The 24,648-nt window shown below is 40.0% G+C and overlaps 1 protein-coding gene across 1 annotated transcript in view; it reads right to left on the reverse strand.

The window, feature by feature from the left end:
• Window positions 1-20,464, reverse strand: part of LOC113756217 — a 29,832-nt gene extending 9,368 nt beyond the window's left edge. Inside the window, exon 1 of the mRNA XM_027299981.1 lies at window positions 19,115-20,464. Within this exon, the coding sequence (XP_027155782.1) occupies window positions 19,115-20,464 (1,350 nt within the window). The remainder of the gene's footprint in view (window positions 1-19,114) is intronic.
• Window positions 20,465-24,648: the final 4,184 nt, after the last annotated feature.

Genomic DNA, 24,648 nt, shown 5'->3' on the forward strand with positions numbered 1-24,648 from the left:
TGCCACCAATATAAATCGATGTCCATTTGAAGCGGGAGGATCAATTGTACCAATCACGTCCATACCCCACATTGAACAGGGCCATGGGGCGATCATACTATGCAATTCAGTGGGTGGAGCGCGTATAACGTCACCGTGCATTTGACATTTTATACATCTCCGGACAAAATCTATACAATCACGCTCCATAGTAAGCCAGAAGTATCCGGTTCTCATGATTTTCTTTGCTAGCAAATGGCCATTCATGTGAGGTCCACAAACGCCACTATGCACTTTTTTTCATCATATATTGAGCTTCGTCTTCATCAATGCACTTTAAAAGGTTCAAATCTGAGGTTCGTTTGTACAAAACTTCTCCACTCAAGAAAAATTTTGAAGCCATTCTACGCAGAAAACTCTTGTCCTTTGTACTAGCATGCAGAGGGTAAGACCCAGTTTTGAGAAACTCTTTAATATCATTATACCAAGGAATATTGTCAGAGGACTTGTCTACAACCCAACAGTGGGCAGGCTTGTCTTGAAGTTGAATCTGGATTGGTTCGATCCTCAATTTATCTGGATACTGAATCATAGAAGCTAAGGTGGCCAAAGCATCAGCAAATGCGTTTCGGGCTCGCGGGAGATGTCTGAACTCCAAATTTTGAAATTGCTTGGCCAGAGTGAGCAGACTACAATGGTAGGGCAAAATTTTTGAATCTTTGGTTATCCACTGCTTCAAGGTTTGGTGCACGAGCAAATCTGAATCACTGAAAGCTATCAACTCTTTGATTTCCATTTCTAAAGCCATTTTGAGACAAAAAATGCAGGCTTCATATTCAGCCATGTTGTTTGTGCAAGCAAATTGCAATTTGGCAGCGGCAGGGTAGTGCTTCCCTTCGGGTGAAACCAAAACAGCTCCAATTCCAGCTCCGAGAGAATTCGAAGCTCCATCGAAGAAAAGCCTCCATTCAGAGCTTTGCTCACTTATATCGTCTGTGGCGCCTACAAATAAGACTTTCTCATCAGGGAAATAAGTATGAAGTGGTTGATAATCATCATCCCTTGGATTTTCTGCCAAATGATCAGCTATAGCTTGCCCCTTGACAGCCTTTTGTGAAGTGAAAACAATATCGAACTCTGAGAGAATTATCTGCCATTTAGCCAGACGTCCAGTTAGCATCGGCTTCTCCAAGAGATACTTCAAAGGATCAGATCGAGAAATAAGATAAGTGGTATGGCTCAACAGGTAGTGTCTCAGCTTTTGAGTTGCCCAGGCCAATGCACAACAGCTTTTCTCAATGAATGAATAATTAGCCTCATACTGCGTGAACTTCTTGCTTAGATAGTAAATGGCTTGCTCCTTCCTTCCGGAGTCATCATGCTGCCCGAGGACACAACCAACTGCTTCTTCAAGCACAGATAGGTACATGATTAATGGTCGACCCGGCTTGGGTGGCACCAAGACTGGCGGATGTAACAAATAATCCTTGATCTTATCAAAAGCTTGTTGGCATTCTTCACTCCAATACAATGGCACATTCTTTCTCAACAATTTGAACAACGGCTCGCATGTGGCAGTTAGCTGTGTAGACACCAAATTTTTACTCGTTGATTTATTTACTATTTTTGTTTTAATTATCTCAAAATTTTATCTTAGACATTTTTTTTTAAGCATTTTGGACATCAAATCTTTTAATTTAGTTTTATTTGTTAATTTTATTCATTTTTGCTTATGTGTCTATTAATTTCAAGACTTTTCGAAAAAGAGAGAATTGCTCACAAAAAATATTCTTTAAATTTTTAGATTCAAATTAGGAAGGTTTGTTATTTATTTTGTTAAAAAAATAAGAAAAAGGGGGGGGAACCCGAGAGCGGGTTTTAGGCAGTTTAAGAGATTCTGATTGAAAAAAAAAAAGGGGAAACCCGATAGCGGGTTTGGGCTGTTTAAGAGATTCTAAAAAAAAAAAAAAACGTTTTGTTTCAGCCGCGGCAGAAGAAAAGTGCGGCTGCGTTTTTTTTTCAGCTATTTTCCTGGTTTTCTTTAGCTCCCTTCGATCATGTTAGTACTGTTACACCTGGCTTTCATCGACAAGCCAAAGAAAAATTTAGAAGTTGAGGCCAATCCGATGGTTGAGAGAGGGACGGTGATCTGAAGTTGGTTATGAACCATCGAGATGAGGTTTTTTAGGGTGAGAGTCTGATATAAAGAGGGAGCTAAGGGTTTAGAGAAAAGGGGGAGGAAGACAGAGGCGCGGCGGCGGAGTTAGAAAGAAAATGAGGAGAAAGAAAGACAGAAAAGGAGAGCAAGAGTGAGGGAGTTAGGGAGTTAGGGGGAGTTTTATGACGGCTGGAGTCTTAGAGAGGAACTAGGAAGGCGGCAGATGAAAGAACAGCAAAGAGTGAAAGGTGAGGGCGAAGGAAAAGAAACGAGGGCTGAGAAAGAGTGAAAGAGAGAGCGAGAGAGAGGGCTGAGTTTCTGTGTGAGATTGGAGGGGAAGCCGCAGATAAGGGGAGACGGCTGGAAGGGAAAACTGAAAACAACCGAGAGAGAGAGCTGAGGGGCCTGTGAGGAGGAGAACAGAAAACGGGAAAACCGCGAGAAAGAAAGCTGAGAGTGACGAACTAGACAAGCAAGGAAGGAAAAACATAGGCCGAGAGCTTGGGAAGGAGGAAGGAGGCAGGCTTCGGACCTGAAGATCGGAGCTTGCAAGCTGGACTCGGTGAATTTTGCTCATCCCAGCATATCCATGGTGATTCGGCTCCAAAAGGCAGGAAAAGAGGTAGTCTTAAACCCTATTTTTGTTTTGTTTCTTCTAAAAACTAGACGTGGGCTTCTAGTTTGATTAGCATGACTAGTATCTGGGCCATTAGAATGCATTGTTTGTCTGCAGAATGCATTGTTTGTTAGCATAACTTCAGTAGTTGTGTTTTGAGCGTGTTTGATTGGGGATTCGTCAACTAAAAGCTATCAGCTTTTACGTTTTCTTTCCTTCATGAAAATGAAATGGGTTGATCCATGGGTTTCCTTTTTTAATGATCTCTGATGCTCCAAGTTGTTTGTCTGCTGCCGGTCAGGTGAAAACTCAGGAATTTGTAGGAAGGTCATGAATGAATCTGGGCAAGTTTTTCCCCAGTTCAGATTTTCTTTCCTTTTGTGTGTTTGTTATTACACCTTGATGATAAACTTGGAGTTAGATCTTTTTTGTTAAAAATTTTTGCTGTCAAGTGAGATGGGTTAAGATGTTAAAGCTTCAGAATATGGTTAGAGTTTTTGGCTTATTGCAGCGAGGTCGGCAAGACTGGTTCCCTTGGGTGATTAAAATGCTGTTTTGGTTCGATATTTTTCTGTTGGGTCTGTTCGTTGTTGGATGGTGATACCATTGTGTGCGTTTGTTGTAATAGCAGGCCACAACCTAAACATGGTTTATAGAATGAGTAAATCAGTCGCTGCCCCAAGTTCCTTTTCTTTTGCTGATTCTATGCTCGGTTTCCTTGTTGATTTCAGTGAAGTAGACAATGGTATTTGGTTGCCTAGCTTAGAGGTTTGATGTTTGGTGCAAAAGTTTAGATCAAAGTCATGCATTCGAACCAGAAATATGTGTTGGTAAACAAAAATGCAGCAGGTTTCATCTTTGGTGGCTGAAACATACGCTTGTTTTCCTCATGGTTTTCATAAGAACTTGCATAAAATGCTTCCAAGAATCCATCAGAATTTGAACCCAACATGCTAGAATTTAGTAGAAGCAACAAAAGGTGTTTTTTTCCGGTCTTTACGAATCTGTTGGAGAGAAGAGATCTTGAATCCTTGATCTTGTGTCATTGTATGATTTGTGTTGAGTTGAATTTTGTGGAATCAGTTGACAAGCTTGCATGTTTCATTTAATTTCGTGTTCATGGCTGTTCTCCTGCGTAAATGGAAGCCGAAAGTTGCAGAAAGTTTCAAGAGTTGCTGAATGGTTTCCGTTGCAGAAGGCTTCCTCGTTACATTTGCATGCATTTTGCATGAACAATTTCCAGAAAATTTGCACTTTGGCTCCCCAAGTCTCCCCTTGTTCCACTATGACCCAACCAATTGAATGATTTTCTCAATTTGGTCCTTGGTAGCTTTTAATTTTACAACTTCATTGCTTGCTTGCTTCAATTGACTACTATGCTTTGTTTCAATTGCACTTAAGTCATGACTTTAGGGGCTTTATGACCAAGTGAGCTTGTGTTTGCCTATTTTCTTTAATTTTCCCAAATAAATTGGTACCTTGACCATTTCTTTTATTTTGGAGGATAAATAAGTGATTTCACTCCATTTAAGGCATCAACTCAAGGGAGGTATAACTTCTTTTATTTTTTTGTCTCTCTCCTATGTGATCCAACGTGCTAAGTGAGAATTGCATGTCTACTTTGCTTTCCTTGTTTTTTCCTTAATTCCTTTCATTCATTTCATTTACTTTTGCTTTTATTAAGTTATTCTTTTATGGGGTATGTGTACACCTCTTGGCTTGTAATAGATAGGGCTTGGAGAGCATTTTTATTCACTTTTCCCCTTCCCCATTTGTTTTAGTTAGCCAATGTAATAGGTTCATTAGCTTGATTGCTTGCTTTTGTTGCTACATGTTAATTTGCTTTATTAGGCTTTTGCATTTAGTCGAGCATGCTAAGTGTTATGTGCTACGTGTTTATAGGTGATGGGCATGTCTACTTGCTTTCTATAGTCATAGAGGAATGTGATGAATGTGCGTCACCGTGGCTAGTCCAACGCTGGCCATGGTCTTTCCCTCGAGCTCTCGCTAGTCCAATGCTTGCGAGAGAATTTTAGAAAAGGGCTAGTCTAATGCTAGACCCAATGGGCCGTCCCCTCTCGTTGGTGCATACTTACATGTTTCACTACATTTCATACATTTTTTTAGTTTTCTAGCATTTGGCATGCTCCTCCAATCCTTTCCCCTTCATTTTAGGTTTTTTGCATCCTCATGCTAGTTATAGGGTACATTTGCTTGAGAGTCCCCTTTCGGTAAGGGAAACGAGCGAGTGTGGCTACAAAATAGCCTTAGCACGCTAGTTCTTCCTTCTAATCAAAGGGAAAATTAAAATCATGAAGTTAGAAGTCATTCCCGTACCCGACTTGATGCACTCCTCTAGGTTCATACACTCTCATTTTATCATATCACTTCCTCACTTTCTTTATCCATATTTTCTCACTACTTATATTTTTCTCACTCCACATGCCATGTTCACACACTTCTCTTCTTTCCCTATCACTTATTTATTTTCTACCTCACAAAATTGCACCCAATTGTACTTAGATGCATTTACTACTATTATACCATATTTTCATCCACTTGCACACAAACACCTTTATTTTCTCAATTGGCACACATTGCACTTTTCTTACATTTGCACACTTGCACTTACATTTGTTTTTGTTTTGTATTCTTCTCACATTTTCACACTTGCACTCATATTTGGGTCTTCATTTGCATTACCCGTGACCTCTATGAGAGTTTTCCTTATTGGCCATCACAACTCATGTGATTGGGACCAAAAAGCCTCATAAGAGACATTTTAGATTTAGGATTGCATTTTTTTCATATCCATTAGTCGTATCCAACATGCAACACATACTTTGGGTAGAAGAATTAGGAAAAGTAAGGGCTAAGTCACGCAACTAGCTTTGGCTAGGGTAAGGGAGTGCCTTAGGCTTTGCCTTTGCCTTCTCCCTTATCAAATGTGACCCCCGATCCCTTTCTTTGGTTACGTAGACCTAAAAGTTCTTTAAAAAGGGTTTGTTTACTTTTCTTTCCAAAAAATCACTTTTTGGGTGACTTGGTACACCCTAACTCTATACCAAGTGGCGACTCCATTTTCCATTCAAAAAACCCTTTTTGAACTTTGTTTGGCCAAACCGTCGCATTTCACAATCCCATGGCCTTTTATTTGCACTTTCACACACGTTCACATACATATCCCACACACTACTTTCACATACCCAAAAAGTGGGGCGCGACAGTTGGCGACTCCACTGGGGATTTCCTAAGTGGGTCCAAGCATTTGATTTAGCTATTCTTTTCCTTTTTCTACCCTTTTATGCATAGCATTTGGATGCTTAGGATTGTATTTTTTCCTTTTTAGGATTTTTGCATTTTGCGCGTATCAACTCACTTCCTCACACATTCGCGTACGATTGATTTGATGGATGAATGGCTTATGTATGTGATTCCGCGATTTGCATTGCATTTGGGTGGGGGATATTACCCTAGAGCCTCGCGTTGGTTCTTAATCCCTCCCCTCCAAACAAGCACTAGCATACGTGCATACGCTTTAACTTTTTACCCCTCATTTATTTTTCTTTTAGTGGCTTGTCACGCCACTCCACCCTATTAGGATTTTAGGCGACTCACTTGGACTTGTGATCGCGACACGATGTGTGCGTAGCTTGATCCGAGGGGTCACTCAATCTTCCATTTTAAGCTTTGGGTTCATAGCCTTTAGCTTTTAGTCGAAGGTTGAGGATTTTTGATAGATTCACTCATGACATGTAGCCGTGACACGATGTGTGCGTAGCAATGTCTGGGGAATCGCTCGAGCCACCGACAAAGAACCTTGGGATTGATGACCCTTGGTTTCCAAGTCTGAAGGCTCGGGGACCTAAAGTCTATCGAGTCTAGATGCATTAGTGAGCCAATACCTCATGCATCTATGATAGTTTACCTAGGGTAGAGTCTGCCTTGCCTTCTTAGGGACACTATTCACGAGGGGAGGGGTCCAACCCTTTTTTCCCTCCTATTGCTTTATTTCTTTGTACTGATTGCTTTATCTCGTTGCTACAATGTGTTATGTGTATTTATCTGGCTGAACTAACTTTTCTTGGTTTTGTGTCTCCATTGCATTCCTAAACCCTAGAAAATAAGAGGTCTGACATGACCTTCTTTTAGAATCTACCTTTGTAGATAGGCTATTGCACGTTTAAGAAATTTCGATATATTTTTCATATATTAATGCCATATCATTTTAGGCTTACCCTGGCAAATAAAGGGTCCCTTAGGTCATATTTCATTTCAAACCGCATGTTTTATCGCTTTAATAAACTGGCATCATGCATAAACCCTAGAAGGGAATGCCATTTAGGCGATCCCGTGCTAAGAATAAACTGCCCTGTGTCTCGGATATATAATCCAATGAGACTTGCACGTTTATATTTCCTGTACCATCCAAAGGGGTAGTGCACAAGGTAAGGTGGGATCCGATCATTTTCATGGGGCGATCTTTGGAATATGAGCGTCTAACAATCACCTTTTGGCCACTTTATCAAAATTGGTAAAAATCCCTTGCAAAAAGGACATTAATTTGAAGAAATTCACAAATCATTCCTCGCTATTGAGACGATAAATAAACTGAGGCCAAAATTTGATTTTAGAAGGCTCATAGACTAATGCATCGCAATAAGCCGTTAATTCCATTCAGTCCATTGGATCATTTTATTCATCAATTTCATCTAGTCCATTTTATCAATTTGTGCATTTTTAGGGCAACCTAGTCGATTTCGAATTCATTTGACTAGTTTATCCATTTTAGGGCAATCTAGTCGATTTTTGAATAAGATCACCAATTTCATTCAATTCATTTGATTAGTTTACCCATTCTTGGGTCAACTCAATCAATTTTGAATAAATTCAAATCATCAGATTCGTTCAATTTCATTTGACCAGTTTACCCTTTTTAGGGTGATTTAGTCAAGTTTCCGATCCATTTGACCAGTTTACCTATTTTTAGGGCAATTCGGTCGATTTTGAATAAATCATCCATTCACTCGATTGGTTTGATCAATTGCTTTTATTTGATTAGTTTAATTCATTTTTAGGGTTATCCATTCACTTTTCAATAAATAATCAAATTTCATTCAATGAATTTGACCATTTTACCCCTTTTGACACATCATGCGTCGATCAAAATAAGCAATTCATTCGGACTTTGTCCTCATTTTTTAGGACGAATGTTTCTTCTCACTCCAAATTGGCCAAATTTTTCAAATCATTTTTCACTCAATCAATTGATCGGATTCATCAAGTATGGTATAGTGCCTACCTTAGAGGATTGCATTTTCATGCTAGGCCTACCCTTGGCATAAAAAGGGTTCCCCCCATAGGACATGCATACCGATTTTTTATTCTTGCTTACTGATTCTGGGTATTTTTCCTTTTATTTTCCCCCCTTCCCCCAGCATTCATAAAAATATTTCAATAAGGAGAAAATATCTTTCTATATCTGATAACAATTTTGATCTGGTAAAGTTTGAAAATTACTTGATTCTTAGGCAGGCCCTACAACGTGAATTTGAAAATTCATCTGAAAGCGCTCGTGCAAAACATCTAAGGGATTTCATTGCTCAAAGAAAAAGGGGATATTAAGAGAGAAAATGTGTATACATGTGCAAAGGAGTTTTTTTTTAGAATTTTTCTCATATGCATTGCTTTTAAAAATTTTCAAACATTGGCAATAATGAAGCTTTTATTCAGACAATTATTTGTTTTGTATATACTCGTGTACATTTCATTCTTTATTGAGCTCATTAAGAGATTTCATGATGAATTTTAAGAAATAAGCTCAAATTGAGATTTTTCAACCTCCAACCTGAAAATTCGCAAGTGTATGCTTTCTAAAATCCTTGTGTACACTAGATTGGTGATCCGAGCTATACAATAAGAGTGCTAAAAAATTAAAAGAGGTCACTCAAAAGACCCAATGCAATACCTCTTTCTCTTTCACTGTACAATTGATATTTTGCCCACTTGTATTAACCCCAAAATAAAATCAGTCACATTGATTGATAAATTGCAAATTGGGGCGATCTTTGTTTGAAAAATGTCCGCTGTGTCTAATTATATTCAATTCACATCTAAGTGAAAGCAAAATGTGCATTATTCTTGTTTGTTTTGAAAATTTGGAATGATACTTCGAGCATTCGTTTCTCTACCTATACAGATTTTATCATTTGCTCTCCCATTTGAGCCTTTGAAAGAATAATTTCGTTTCAAATAAGAGATTTGATGATCACTACCCTACATTGGGAAGATTTTCAAAAGGGAATGGATTCTCAACGAGCAATTCGTTTACTTGGTTGTCATGAGGTGTAAGAATGATACTTTGGCCATTGTTTCTACAACCTAAACACCATTTATCCCTTGCATCCTCATTTGAGCTAAAATTGGTGGTTCTTTTCAAAGCATCTATGATCGCACCCCACATTGGGGAGGAAGATTGGAGAGTTTTCCAAAACGGAGAAAAGCAAAAATGGTAAAATTAAAAGAAAAGAGGGAATCCCAAATTGGAGACATTTGATTCCACTTGGGTTTCAATTTTGGGAAAAAGAAGAAAGGAAAAGAAAAGGAAAGCGTTTTGTCCGGCGGATCACCTATGTTTCACAGATATTGATGAACAAGGGCCTTCCTCAGTCAATTAATTCAGATACATGCAAGAAATTTCGCATTAAAGAAAGTTTCCTTTCAGAGTTATTGTAAGGAACGAAATAAAAGTCAGGCCCTCTTCTTTTCCAATCAAACATTCTATCCCTAGTTATCCCTTTTGAGCTTTCAGAATAAATTATTTCGTTTGGTAGCCCCTGAGAATCGCAAACCCCACACTGGGGCAAGTTTGAGTTGAAAAGGAAAAGTTTCAAGAAGTGAAAAGCGATAATGCAACAAAATCAAAAGACAAAAGAAGAAAAGAGAACCTCAGTTTAAAAATAAACTGGGGTAAATTTTGTGAAAAGTTCAAAAATGGCAAAAGGCCGAAAAATCAAAAGAAGAAAGAAAATGAAAGAGAAAAAGCCTCAATTGAGCATAAACTGGGGCAAATTCTGATTTAGCCCTAAAATAGGTTTGACACAATAATGCGATCTCAGATTCTTTAAACCACTTTAGAAATCCGCTTTCAAGCCTTAACTTTTCTAAGCACCCCACCAGACCCCATTACAAAAGCCGAAAGTCCTGACTTCTGTTCTTTGCAATGGCCCTGTCAAGAAAATTTCTGATGTCGAAAAATTTTAGCTGTATTTCTGAATTGATTAGATGTGAGGTTGACACTGCTCTTCATGTGAAACCCCGCGAGGGCACTTTTGAAAAAAAGGAAAAGAAAAAAGAAAAATGAGCGAAATGAATGCAAAAGAAAATGCAAAAAGATTTGATGCTGAAAGACCCTGTTGAGTGACGATAAAAAGTCAAACAAAGTCCAAGATCTTGGAGTCCAAAATGAGGGCAATTTTGAGAAAAAATGCGATCTTCGGTGCAATGTCCTTGAAAATTATTTCTTTAACTATCGTCTTCAAGCCACATTACAAGCCCATAAAAGTCCATCGTTGACTTATTCCTTCATGACAACTCAAAACAAAGGTCATGCTTCTAAGGAGTCCATCAATCATTTGTGATCATAAGGGTATAACCAGTTTCGCATGCTTAGCTATAGTTTCTATCCATATTGTTGCAAGCCTATAAAGCTCATATGTGGACTACGTTTTCTTAAGAAATAAGGGTGACAAACTCTTTGCTTTCACTAAGACGTGGAATTGAATGGATTAGATGCAATTTGGGCACAAAAGTAAGACAAATCTTGACCTCCCATTTCCTGTAACCACCTCAAATTCAAAAATAGCACTCACTTAATTGGTCCTGAAAAATGAGCTAACGAGAAGTGGTGACCCATTACTCTAAGCACAGATGCTAAAAGTGAGGAAGAAATCTTCTGTAATTTGGTGTTATTCTGAGAGATTCATCATGAAATTTCTGCATGAGTTCAAACTCAACGTTCACATTTCTTCACGTTGTATATATGATTACTTTCTAAGTTTTGGAAAGTACGATTTCTCTTTGTTCAAATAAATGGAGGCATCCAAATCAATTTTTGCAATCAAATGGGCCCACACTGGGGCAAAATTTTTATTTGTAAGATTTCGCAAAATAAGCCCACACTGGGCAAATATTTTTATAGTCCATTTGAGGATTTCATCAAAGAGTCAAGCAAGACTTTCAAATCAATCACACTGCTCTTTCCATGAGTAGTAGTTGCAATATTTTAAAATAAGGTGCATGTCATACTTTGGTAAGCCCCCTGTGCAGGTATTCATAGTTGAAATCGACGAAAGAGCATCTGGTGATGTGGAAGGCCGATGCCGAAGAAAGGGAAGAAAGAAAGAAGGGCCCTACACTGGGGCAAGTTATTTTTGAAAAGATTCTCTCGAAAAATTTCAAAAATCGATCAAAGGAAAAATCCAAAATAAAATCAAAAATCAAAAATCAAATTCGTATTCTTGTTGAATTCTTGTTGGCAATGTCTCAGCATCCGCCGCGTTCCCTTCTATTCCCCTTTTCTTGACAATTACGCTTGATTTCTTGACCAATTGGATGGCAGGACTGGGTCTTATCCCACTGACCATTCATCAACATCACGTTGGGTCTGGATTTTGTGCCGCCAACTTCACAAAAATCACGTTGGGCCTGGATTTCGTGCCGCCAACTTCACTTCATCACGTTGGGCCTGGATTTTGTGCCGCCAACATCACCAACATCACGTTGGGCCTGGATTTCGTGCCGCCAACTTCACGAACATTACGTTGGGTTTGGATTTTGTGCCACCAACCAAGGCAGGCTCGGGTTTAATCCCACTGACCGATTCATCACACTAGGGCAAATTTTTGGATGGTTTTTCAAGTAAATTTTATACAGTTTCTGTATACATACTCGCATTTTATTTTGCATCGCCACTAGCCGTGGGTCAGTCCCACTAGTGAGCATTTTATTTCCATTGCCACTAGCCGTGGGTCAGTCCCACTAGTGCGCATTTCATTTTGCACTGCCACTAGCCATGAGTCAGTCCCACTAGTGTGCATTTCATTTTCGTCGCCCCTAGCCGTGGGTCAGTCCCACTAGTGTGTCCCATGATTTTTAAATTTTATTCGGGTCAGTCCCATGATTTAATTTTATTCGGGTCAGTCCCATGATTTTTAAATTTTATTCGGGTCAGTCCCATGATTTTAAATTTTATTCGGGTCAGTCTCATGATTTTAATTTTATTCGGGTCAGTCCCATGATTTTAATTTGTTCGGGTCAGTCCCATGATTTTAAATTTTGTTCGGGTCAGTCCCATGATTTAATTTTGTTCGAGTCAGTCCCATGATTTTAAATTTTGTTCGGGTCAGTCCCATGATTTTTAATTTTATTCGGGTCAGTCCCATGATTTAAATTTTTGTTCGGGTCAGTCCCATGATTTTTTGTTCGGGCCAATGATTTGTTCGGGTCAGTCCCATGATTTAATTCCGGGTTCAGTCCCATCGGGTCAGTCCCATGATAATTTTAAGTCCCATGATTTTAAATGTCGGGTCAGTCCCATGATTTAATTTTATTCGGGTCAGTCCCATGATTTTTAAACTTTATTCGGGTCAGTCCCATGATTTAATTTTATTCGGGTCAGTCCCATGATTTTAAATTCCTGTTCGGGTCAATCCCATGATTTTAAATTCCTATTCGGGTCAGTCCCATTTTAAATTTCTGTTCGGGTCAGTCCCGTTTTAAATTCCTGATCGGATCAATCCCGTTTTAAATTTCCTGTTCGGGTCAGTCCCGTTTTAAATTTTCTGTTCGGGTCAATCCCGTTTTAAATTTCTTGTTCGGGTCAGTCCCGTTTCAAATTCCTGTTCGGGTCATTCCCGTTTTAAATTCATGTTCGGGTCGGTCCCGTCTTAAATTTCTGTCCGTCGGAACCATTTTGTGGTCGAATGACACAGGTAAGCATTTGGTGTCCACTTCTTTGTCTCAAATTTTTTCAAAACTCAGACAAAGAGGGGCAAACTGTAGACACCAAATTTTTACTCGTTGATTTATTTACTATTTTTGTTTTAATTATCTCAAAATTTTATCTTAGACATTTTTTTAAAGCATTTTGGACATCAAATCTTTTAATTTAGTTTTATTTGTTAATTTTATTCATTTTTGCTTATGTGTCTATTAATTTCAAGACTTTTCGAAAAAGAGAGAATTGCTCACAAAAAATATTCTTTAAATTTTTAGATTCAAATTAGGAAGGTTTGTTATTTATTTTGTTAAAAAAATAAGAAAAAGGGGGGGGAAACCCGAGAGCGGGTTTTAGGCAGTTTAAGAGATTCTGATTGAAAAAAAAAAAGGGGAAACCCGATAGCGGGTTTGGGCTGTTTAAGAGATTCTAAAAAAAAAAAAAAACGTTTTGTTTCAGCCGCGGCAGAAGAAAAGTGCGGCTGCGTTTTTTTTTCAGCTATTTTCCTGGTTTTCTTTAGCTCCCTTCGATCATGTTAGTACTGTTACACCTGGCTTTCATCGACAAGCCAAAGAAAAATTTAGAAGTTGAGGCCAATCCGATGGCTGAGAGAGGGACGGTGATCTGAAGTTGGTTATGAACCATCGAGATGAGGTTTTTTAGGGTGAGAGTCTGATATAAAGAGGGAGCTAAGGGTTTAGAGAAAAGGGGGAGGAAGACAGAGGCGCAGCGGCGGAGTTAGAAAGAAAAAGAGGAGAAAGAAAGACAGAAAAGGAGAGCAAGAGTGAGGGAGTTAGGGGGAGTTTTATGACGGCTGGAGTCTTAGAGAGGAACTAGGAAGGCGGCAGATGAAAGAACAGCAAAGAGTGAAAGGTGAGGGCGAAGGAAAAGAAACGAGGGCTGAGAAAGAGTGAAAGAGAGAGCGAGAGAGAGGGCTGAGTTTCTGTGTGAGATTGGAGGGGAAGCCGCAGATAAGGGGAGACGGCTGGAAGGGAAAACTGAAAACAACCGAGAGAGAGAGCTGAGGGGCCTGTGAGGAGGAGAACAGAAAACGGGAAAACCGCGAGAAAGAAAGCTGAGAGTGACGAACTAGACAAGCAAGGAAGGAAAAACATAGGCCGAGAGCTTGGGAAGGAGGAAGGAGGCAGGCTTCGGACCTGAAGATCGGAGCTTGCAAGCTGGACTCGGTGAATTTTGCTCATCCCAGCATATCCATGGTGATTCGGCTCCAAAAGGCAGGAAAAGAGGTAGTCTTAAACCCTATTTTTGTTTTGTTTCTTCTAAAAACTAGACGTGGGCTTCTAGTTTGATTAGCATGACTAGTATCTGGGCCATTAGAATGCATTGTTTGTCTGCAGAATGCATTGTTTGTTAGCATAACTTCAGTAGTTGTGTTTTGAGCGTGTTTGATTGGGGATTCGTCAACTAAAAGCTATCAGCTTTTACGTTTTCTTTCCTTCATGAAAATGAAATGGGTTGATCCATGGGTTTCCTTTTTTAATGATCTCTGATGCTCCAAGTTGTTTGTCTGCTGCCGGTCAGGTGAAAACTCAGGAATTTGTAGGAAGGTCATGAATGAATCTGGGCAAGTTTTTCCCCAGTTCAGATTTTCTTTCCTTTTGTGTGTTTGTTATTACACCTTGATGATAAACTTGGAGTTAGATCTTTTTTGTTAAAAATTTTTGCTGTCAAGTGAGATGGGTTAAGATGTTAAAGCTTCAGAATATGGTTAGAGTTTTTGGCTTATTGCAGCGAGGTCGGCAAGACTGGTTCCCTTGGGTGATTAAAATGCTGTTTTGGTTCGATATTTTTCTGTTGGGTCTGTTCGTTGTTGGATGGTGATACCATTGTGTGCGTTTGTTGTAATAGCAGGCCACAACCTAAACATGGTTTATAGAATGAGTAAATCAGTCGCTGCCCCAAGTTCCTTTTCTTTTGCTGATTCTATGCTCGGTTTCCTTGTTGATTTCAGTGAAGTAGACAATGGTATTTGGTTGCCTAGCTTAGAGGTTTGATGTTTGGTGCAAAAGTTTAGATCAAAGTCATGCATTCGAACCAGAAATATGTGTTGGTAAACAAAAATGCAGCAGGTTTCATCTTTGGTGGCTGAAACATACGCTTGTTTTCCTCATGGTTTTCATAAGAACTTGCATAAAATGCTTCCAAGAATCCATCAGAATTTGAACCCAACATGCTAGAATTTAGTAGAAGCAACAAAAGGTGTTTTTTTCCGGTCTTTACGAATCTGTTGGAGAGAAGAGATCTTGAATCCTTGATCTTGTGTCATTGTATGATTTGTGTTGAGTTGAATTTTGTGGAATCAGTTGACAAGCTTGCATGTTTCATTTAATTTCGTGTTCATGGCTGTTCTCCTGCGTAAATGGAAGCCGAAAGTTGCAGAAAGTTTCAAGAGTTGCTGAATGGTTTCCGTTGCAGAAGGCTTCCTCGTTACATTTGCATGCATTTTGCATGAACAATTTCCAGAAAATTTGCACTTTGGCTCCCCAAGTCTCCCCTTGTTCCACTATGACCCAACCAATTGAATGATTTTCTCAATTTGGTCCTTGGTAGCTTTTAATTTTACAACTTCATTGCTTGCTTGCTTCAATTGACTACTATGCTTTGTTTCAATTGCACTTAAGTCATGACTTTAGGGGCTTTATGACCAAGTGAGCTTGTGTTTGCCTATTTTCTTTAATTTTCCCAAATAAATTGGTACCTTGACCATTTCTTTTATTTTGGAGGATAAATAAGTGATTTCACTCCATTTAAGGCATCAACTCAAGGGAGGTATAACTTCTTTTATTTTTTTGTCTCTCTCCTATGTGATCCAACTTGCTAAGTGAGAATTGCATGTCTACTTTGCTTTCCTTGTTTTTTCCTTAATTCCTTACATTCATTTCATTTACTTTTACTTTTATTAAGTTATTCTTTTATGGGGTATGTGTACACCTCTTGGCTTGTAATAGATAGGGCTTGGAGAGCATTTTTATTCACTTTTCCCCTTCCCCATTTGTTTTAGTTAGCCAATGTAATAGGTTCATTAGCTTGATTGCTTGCTTTTGTTGCTACATGTTAATTTGCTTTATTAGGCTTTTGCATTTAGTCGAGCATGCTAAGTGTTATGTGCTACGTGTTTATAGGTGATGGGCATGTCTACTTGCTTTCTATAGTCATAGAGGAATGTGATAAATGTGCGTCACCGTGGCTAGTCCAACACTGGCCATGGTCTTTCCCTCGAGCTCTCGCTAGGCCAATGCTTGCGAGAGAATTTTAGAAAAGGGCTAGTCCAATGCTAGATCCAATGGGCCGTCCCCTCTCGTTAGTGCATACTTACATGTTTCACTACATTTCATACATTTTTTTAGTTTTCTAGCATTTTGCATGCTCCTCCAATCCTTTCCCCTTCATTTTAGGTTTTTTGCATCCTCATGCTAGTTATAGGGTACATTTGCTTGAAAGTCCCCTTTCGGTAAGGGAAACGAGCGAGTGTGGCTACAAAATAGCCTTAGCACGCTAGTTCTTCCTTCTAATCAAAGGGAAAATTAAAATTATGAGGTTAGAAGTCATTCCCGTACCCGACTTGATGCACTCCTCTAGGTTCATACACTCTCATTTTATCATATCACTTCCTCACTTTCTTTATCCACATTCTCTCACTACTTATATTTTTCTCACTCCACATGCCATGTTCACACACTTCTCTTCTTTCCTTATCACTTATTTATTTTCTACCTCACAAAATTGCACCCAATTGTACTTAGATGCATTTACTACTATTATACCATATTTTCATCCACTTGCACACAAACACCTTTATTTTCTCAATTGGCACACATTGCACTTTTCTTACATTTGCACACTTGCACTTACATTTGTTTTTGTTTTGTATTCTTCTCACATTTTCACACTTGCACTCATATTTGGGTCTTCATTTGCATTACCCGTGACCTCTATGAGAGTTTTCCTTATTGGCCATCACAACTCATGTGATTGGGACCAAAAAGCCTCATAAGAGACATTTTAGATTTAGGATTGCATTTTTTTTCATATCCATTAGTCATATCCAACATGCAACACATACTTTGGGTAGAAGAAATTAGGAAAAGTGGGGCTAAGTCACGCAACTAGCTTTGGCTAGGGTAAGGGAGTGCCTTAGGCTTTGCCTTTGCCTTCTCCCTTATCAAATGTGACCCCCGATCCATTTCTTTGGTTACGTAGACCTAAAAGTTCTTTAAAAAGGGTTTGTTTGCTTTTCTTTCCAAAAAATCACTTTTTCTTGGGTGACTTGGTACACCCTAACTCTATACCAAGTGGCGACTCCATTTTCCATTCAAAAACCCTTTTTGAACTTTGTTTGGCCAAACCGTCGCATTTCACAATCCCACGGCCTTTTATTTTCATCCTCACACACGTTCACATACACACTACTTTCACACACTCAAAAAGTGGGGCGCGACAAGCTGGGCAATGAATCTCCCAATAAAATTGATCTTTCCTAAAAAACTTTTCACGTCCTTCTGAGTTTTCGGCACTGGCATATCTCGAATTGCTTTGATTTTTACTGGATCTATCTCTATGCCTCTTTTACTAACAATGAAGCCCAACAATTTACCAGTTGGTGCCCCAAAGGCGCACTTTGCAGGATTTAGTTTCAAATTGTACTTTCGCAACCTTTCGAACAGCTTTTTCAAATCAACCAAATGGTTCTCTGCTCTTTTAGACTTGATTATGATGTCATCCACGTTGACCTCCATCTCCCGGTGAATCATATCATGAAACAGGGTGGTCATGGTCCTTTGATAAGTAGCTCCGGAATTCTTTAAACCAAATGGCATCACTCGGTAGCAAAATGTGCCCCAAGGGGTGATAAAAGCAGTCTTCTCCCTATCCTCTTCTGCCATCAAAATCTGGTGGTATCCAGCGAAACAATCACAAAAAGATTCAATCTCATGTCCAGTGGTATTGTGCAGGAGAATGTGAATATTTGGCAGAGGAAAATCATCTTTAGGACTGGCCTTATTGAGGTCTCTATAATCTACACAAACTCGCACCTCTCCATTCTTTTTTGGAACAGGGACTGGATTCGAAAGCCAAATAGGGTAATGGGAAACAATGATAATGTTGGTTTTGAGCTGTTTTTCAATTTGCTCTTTTATTTTGAGGCTCATATCTGGTTTGAATTTTCGGGGTTTTTGCTTTACGGGTGAAAAAGTAGGGTCTGTGAGCAACTTATGCACTACCACATCAGTTGAAATACCAGTCATATCATCATAGGACCATGCAAATACATCCTGGAACACAGTCAAAAATTCAAGCATCTCCTTTTTCTGCCTCTCATTCAAATGAATACTAATTTGCACCTCCTTAACTTCATTTTTAGTGCCAATATTAACCTTTTCTGTTTTTCCAGGTTCGATTTCGGTTTCTCCTCATATTGTTCAAAGTCCTTTGCAAAAGAATCGAATACCTCCTCATTATCACTCTCGCTTTGGAGCTCGGATTCCCAGACCTCCAAGTCGTGAGTGATATAGAGATTGTCATTATTGAATTCCAGAATAGTGATATCCAAAGGGTCGAATAGTTTTATTTTTGGCCATCTGAAAGAATTAACGAATGTGGGATAATAAGCAAACAAACATACAACAAACAAATGAACAAGCAATATAACAGAAATATAAACCAACGAACAAACAAAACAACATGACAAGAACAACTTGTGTATTTTCATAAAACCTTTGATTGAAAGCGAAAACAAAAAGAAAGCAAGTGGAAATGAAATGAAAATTTAACAATATTTACATGTGCAATATTTTAGTCAAAGGTAAAGATGCTTTCATTAGCTATTTACAGATGCAGAAGTATTTTCATGAATTCGCATGAATGACAAACCCCTTTAGGTTTACCGAAACTCCTTCTGAATGGGCAGGAACTCGGCTGTCCAATTGGAAATTGATCCTTCAGGGATGTTGGAAAACTCGGCCTCTGGGAAACTGTCTTCAAATGTTGCCCCAACGAACAATTGGGTCAAACTAGTTTCGATTTCGTCAACTGGGTTAATCTCTGACGTGATCACCTCGATTGGTCGTGGAAAAGTATAATGTAATGGTGGAATATCAAAGGCCTTTTGCCTGCCTTCTTTCTCTACTCCCTTGCATTCCTTCATTTTTTTGATGTTTTTAGCGGTTGGTCGGAAACCCAAACCGAATGAATCCTTTTTCTCCACAATTTTTACTGGTTTCAGAATTCCTTGTAGATCACGTCCCAGCCCTTTGTCAAACTCATATCCTCCGCGGATCATTTCCTTAGCCATCATGACACTGGCCTTTGACAGAGCTCGTTCCTCTTTTGTTATCCAACTTACGGAGACGATATCAGCTGTGCTATGAGGGGTCACTGTGGCGTTTCGGCTACCATCTTCTTTGGACCCAGAATTAGCAATCACGAGGCAATCTTCCTCGGCAAATATAGTTATCAATTTGTCATTTACTATGAATTTCAACAATTGATGCAATGAAGAAGGCACAGCTCCGGACTTATGAATCCACGGCCTTCCAAGCAAAACATTGTAAACACTAGGAAAGTGCATAACTTGGCAGGCTATTTGAAACTGTGCGGGCCCCATCTCGACTACTAAATCCACTTCTCCTATAGGTTCTCTTTGTGCTCCATCAAAACCTCTAACTATGGTCCCTGAAGGCCTCAGGTTAATATCTTGCAACCCTAGCTTTTTCAAGGTACTCCAAGGACAGATATTAAGCGCAGATTCATTGTCAATCAACATCTTTGGCAACATTTTTCCGTTGCACCTCACAGCTATGTACAGAGCCTTGTTATGTCCAATGCCTTCTGCCGGTAATTCATCATCAGAGAAAGTGATTTGTTTTGTAAATAACACACTCCCAACTATATGTGAGAAATTAGCAACTGAAATGTCCTTAGGGATTTGAGCTTTAGTCAACACTTCGAGCAACGCATCCCTATGCATATCCGAAGAAAAGAGCAGATCCAACATGGATATTTGGGCGGGCGACTTGCTTAGCTTCTCGACTACATTATATTCGCTTCTTTGGAGCCTTTTAAGAAAATTCAAGACTTCCTTCTCAGTAATTGTTGGTTTAGCGGGCAGCTCAGGTTTATTTGTTTGAATCGGAACGGTAGCTCCAAACGGACTTGCAATCCTCCCTGATCTAGTGACCACTGACACCTCTTCTTTGGCAACTGACTTTTCTCCAATTTGTATGATAGGTTTATCGTAGTTCCATGGCACTCGCTGCAAACTTAGAACAGGCTCCTGCTCTGGGAATTCGATGACCACTGGCTCCAAAGTCTCGCTCTCAGCTAGAGTAAGATCCAAAATAAAAGACCTTTTATCCTCCTCAAATGACACATCTATTACAAATGGTTGGTCTGTGACCCCAAACACCTCAACTTCTCTTGCCAATTTTTGGACTTGCTCCTCATACTCTGCGTCGTCCAGAATGACCCCAATGATATTAGTATGTTCCGGCAAGGGGTTCCTATTTATATTCGGCCCTTGTGCCTCCCTTTTCCTGATTACAATCTCTCCGGCTTCAATCATATCTTGAATTCTATGCTTAAGAGCCTTGCAATCAACAGTTGAATGTCCGGGTGCCCCTGAATGATAAGCATAGACGGCTTGTGGGTTATACCTAGCGAATATGCCATATGGATAGGTCGGAGGGGGTGCCATACCAATTTTTTCGGCGGCCTTCAACTGGTCATACAATTGGTCTAGAGGCCTGCCTAAATCGATAAATGTACGGCTACGGGCTTGGTTGTAAGGTTCAGGAGGTTGAGGATGGCTATAAACAGGTCTATTTGGGGGAGAAAATCTTGGGTTATATGGAGGGCGAGGTCGGTTTTGGGGTGGATTTGGTTGAGAAATTTGAAAAGGGGCTAAAGGTGGGTTAGGATAGCTTGGGCGAGATCGAGGGTGATGGATATTGGTAGTATATACATGGTGCGGGTTTGAATAATAAGGGTAATGTGGTTGGTAGGTTGGATTGTGTTGGTATCGGGGTTTGGGTGAAGGGTTCTGGTTCCAGATAAAAGTTGCATCCTCCTCTTTCTTTTTAAACTGCGGCTTCTTTCCACTGCTCCCTTACCCTTGCAAAGTTTCTACTTGTGATTTTAGGGCAGAGACGTTAACAATTTTCCCGACTCTCACAAAATCATCATACTCTTCGAGTTTATTCACAATCGCAGCAAATGAACACTCGGTCATACATAAGATTTCTTCGAAGTATGGAGGATCATGCGCCTTTATGAAAGTGCGAATAATTTCATCTTCGGTCATCGGAGGCTCAACCTTGGCAGCTATCTTCCTCTATCTTTTGGCGTATGTCTTATGATCCTCAGATGGTCGCCTCTTGGTGCCTTCCAAAGTAGTTCTGGTCGGTGCTAGCTCGCAGTTATATTCGTATTGTCTGATGAAGGCGTTGGACAGATCAAGCCAAGTCTTCATCTCCTCTGGCTTTAAGTTTGAATACCAATTGAGGGCGTCTCCTTCTAGACTCTCTGGAAATAACCTTAATGGCAAGTTTTCGTCATCCACCGGTCTGCCCAACTTGTTGGCAAACAAACGCAAGTGTGTCTTAGGGTTGCCTGTACCATCATATTTATTGAATTTCGGGGTCTTGAACCCCGCGGGCAGCTGTACATTTGGAAATAGGTACAGATCATTGTAGTCTAACACCCCTTGTTTGCTTAAACCTTGGCTTTTCCTGATGAACTCATCGAAACGATCCAACCGCTTAAGTAACTTCATATCAACTGGGGCAGACGACTCTCCCATTTCTGGCTTGGTTTGAACAGTGTGCTCTGGCACAACAGGCTCTGCGGTAGTCTGATAAAAAGCTTGTGGATCCAGAGGCATGTTTGTACCACCTTGAGGCTGAAATCCTTGCTCATAGGGAGGATAGAACGGAGGATTTTGAGTATAAGTATACTGCGGGTTGAAAACTCCTTCAAAAGTGGTTTGAATTGGAGGAATGACAAATGGTTCGGATTCCGGTTGTTTGACGGGCGCAGACTCGGGCTGCACTCCGCTACTAATGAGCTCGTCGATCAACTTCTTTTGGGCGGCCATCTCAGATGCCATTTCCCCAAATTTGGTGAGTAATTCAGCCAACTGAACCCCGGGACTTGTGGCTTCCGGCTGGGTAGTTGCAACAGTTCTATCAGACGATTCTGGCTGAGTACTCATGTCTACACGATTCCTTTGGGCTTTACTTCGGGATCGCATAATAATGGAGCTTTTTCGAGAAGCTATTTTGAAACTTTACCTGAGGATGCAAAAGACATCTTTAGATAAACCAATCGTTACTAGATTTCTGCAACTGATTCAAAGGAGAAAAAGAAAAAGACATGAGTTAGTGATTATTCAAACAATTCAGATGCATGTCCTATGGGGGGGACCCTTTTTGTGCCAAGGGTAGGCCTAGCATGATGCAAGCCTTCGGGGTAAAATCTCATTTCCAAACCTGTAAGTGAATTTAGAACTTTGAAATGGAAAGCTTCTCATAAAATGTGGAAGAGTTCAATCTTTCTTTACAACCTCGTCAATGGTCTTAGTAACCATGTTTACAAAATCCCTATGTCTCAAGAGACTTGTACTTTGTGATTCTCTAGATCTCCCTAAACTGAGCTTACGAGCTCCTTCCCTAATTCTATCAAGGGCGTCTATGACTTTCTCTAGTTTCTCATTCTTCTTCTTCTCCCTCCTCAACTGCACTTGGGTATCTTCTAAAACTTTGTTGGCCATTATAAGTTGGGTTTGAGATTCCTCTAATTCTTTCCTTAGCTTCTCCATTTGTTTTTCGGGATTGGCTGATGCTGATTGTTGCCTTGCCCTATCATGTTCCACCCTTTATTTGATCCATTCATTGTACCCAAGCATAACTGCAGGTGCTACCTTGTTTACCAATTCCAAGTGCAAATTCTCAAGACCTTGCAAATTTTCCCAAGTCTCTAATACCATGCTTCGACTCTCGGTCACCGTACTCAATCTGAGATCTTCAACCCCTTGTACCATAGGAATGCTTTGCGGGTATCCAAACTGTCTCATAACCCTTTGTGGAATATAGGCGACTAAACCATTAACTCCAACTAGAGGGATGAAGTCATGTTGAGTGGTCCTAAAAGTTGGGTGCCTAACCTTGGTCCAATCTAGAACCCACTGCACCTTTTCTGGTGTCAAATTGTTGAACTCCTCAATAAACTGGCTTGACGACATCACGCGGTAGTAGTGGCTGACTCTTTCGATGTGAACCAATCCAATTCTCAACTGAGAGACAAGAACCCAAAGGGTTAAGTGATCTCTTCGCCAAATGTTCCATGATCCACATTTGAAGTATCAAATTTGAAGCATAGAAGAAACCCCCTTTCCTTTGACAATTGGTAAGGGCTGAGAAGATGTCCGCTATGACAACGAGTATCAAAGTTGGTGTTGTTCCACGAATTCCTAAAAAAAGACTTTGAATCATGTTGATTGTTGCAAATGTCACCTTTCCATGCCTTTGAGGGAATATCAATAAGTTGATCAAAACCAAACCAAAAGCTTGCACACGCTTCTCTTCCCATTGCCCCCTTGTTATAAAGAAATCGATCTGATGGCGCTCAAAGGACTCCTTTTCCCCAAACCGGTCATATAAAAATCTCGGTGGACAAGATCTAGCGTCGGGGTGTTGGTCTAAGCTATTGTTCCTCAATCCCAAAAATCTGCAAAACTGCTATCTCGTTCCCCCGCTCGGGTATATCATAGGACTGACTTTTCCCGATAGTTGCAACAATCCCTCTAACTCTTTTAGGGTTAGGGTGAGTTCGCACATTCCAAACCGAAAAACTAAGGCATCCGGATCCCAATAATTGATCAATGCTTGGATAGTAGACACGTTGGGTATTATGTCGACAAGGCTTGGTAGATGCCCCACATATTGGAATAGCCCCCCAATCTCATAAGATAGGTTATTCTTCCATTGAATCAGCTCTCGGGGGACTTGGTTGAGCATTCGACACTGCGTCATTTGGATGGGGAATTCACTTAGATACTGTTACCTTGGGATTTTACCCTTTAGGTTATTTTGCAAAAAGGGTAAACGTGCAGATCCCAAAAATAGGGTTAAATACCCATGGGATTATAGGGTTGGCTTATCCCTAACATGAAATTGCCTAAATGGCGTTCCTTCTAAGGTTTAATGCATGATGCCATTTATTAAAGCGATATAAATATGTGACAAATATGGCCTAAAGGACATAAATAATGCATCGGGGGGAAAAGGTCTAAAATGAAATGTACTTATTGAAAATTAAGTGTAATGACTGAAATTTAAACATGTGAGTTATCTAGTGGGTAAGTCACTAAAAGAGTGCCAAAGAGGCCTCTTATTGCTAAAGCACATGAATGCAGGCCAAGAAAACAAAGAAATGGTTAGTGCAATTGATAGTACACATAACATATTGGAAACAATTAAGAAAAGAAATACAATAAAAGCAAGTAAAAGGGGTGGAACCCCTTCCCTCGTGCCTAATGTGCTTAAAAGGGTGAGGCTGACTCTAACCTAGGAAAACTCTAACATGGATGCATGAGGCTGGGGTTTACTAATGCAACTAAACTCGATAAGGTTTAAAAAGGTCCCTAAACCTTCAGACCTAAGGGAATGGGTCATCAATCCCAAGACCCTCGGTCGGTGGCTCGAGCGATCCCCTAGGTACTGCTATGGGCGCAGAACACACCATCCACATACCTAGAGAAACCATTCCTAGTCCTACAAGGCGGTGTGGGAAAGAGCCCACGAAAATAAAATAAAATCGGATAACAGTAAATAAACATGCACGTATGAAGTGTTCCCTATTTTGAGGGAAGGGGTTGAGAAC

The sequence above is a fragment of the Coffea eugenioides genome, unplaced genomic scaffold, assembly GCF_003713205.1.
Source record: "Coffea eugenioides isolate CCC68of unplaced genomic scaffold, Ceug_1.0 ScVebR1_2084;HRSCAF=3048, whole genome shotgun sequence".
Classification (NCBI taxonomy): domain Eukaryota; kingdom Viridiplantae; phylum Streptophyta; class Magnoliopsida; order Gentianales; family Rubiaceae; genus Coffea; species Coffea eugenioides.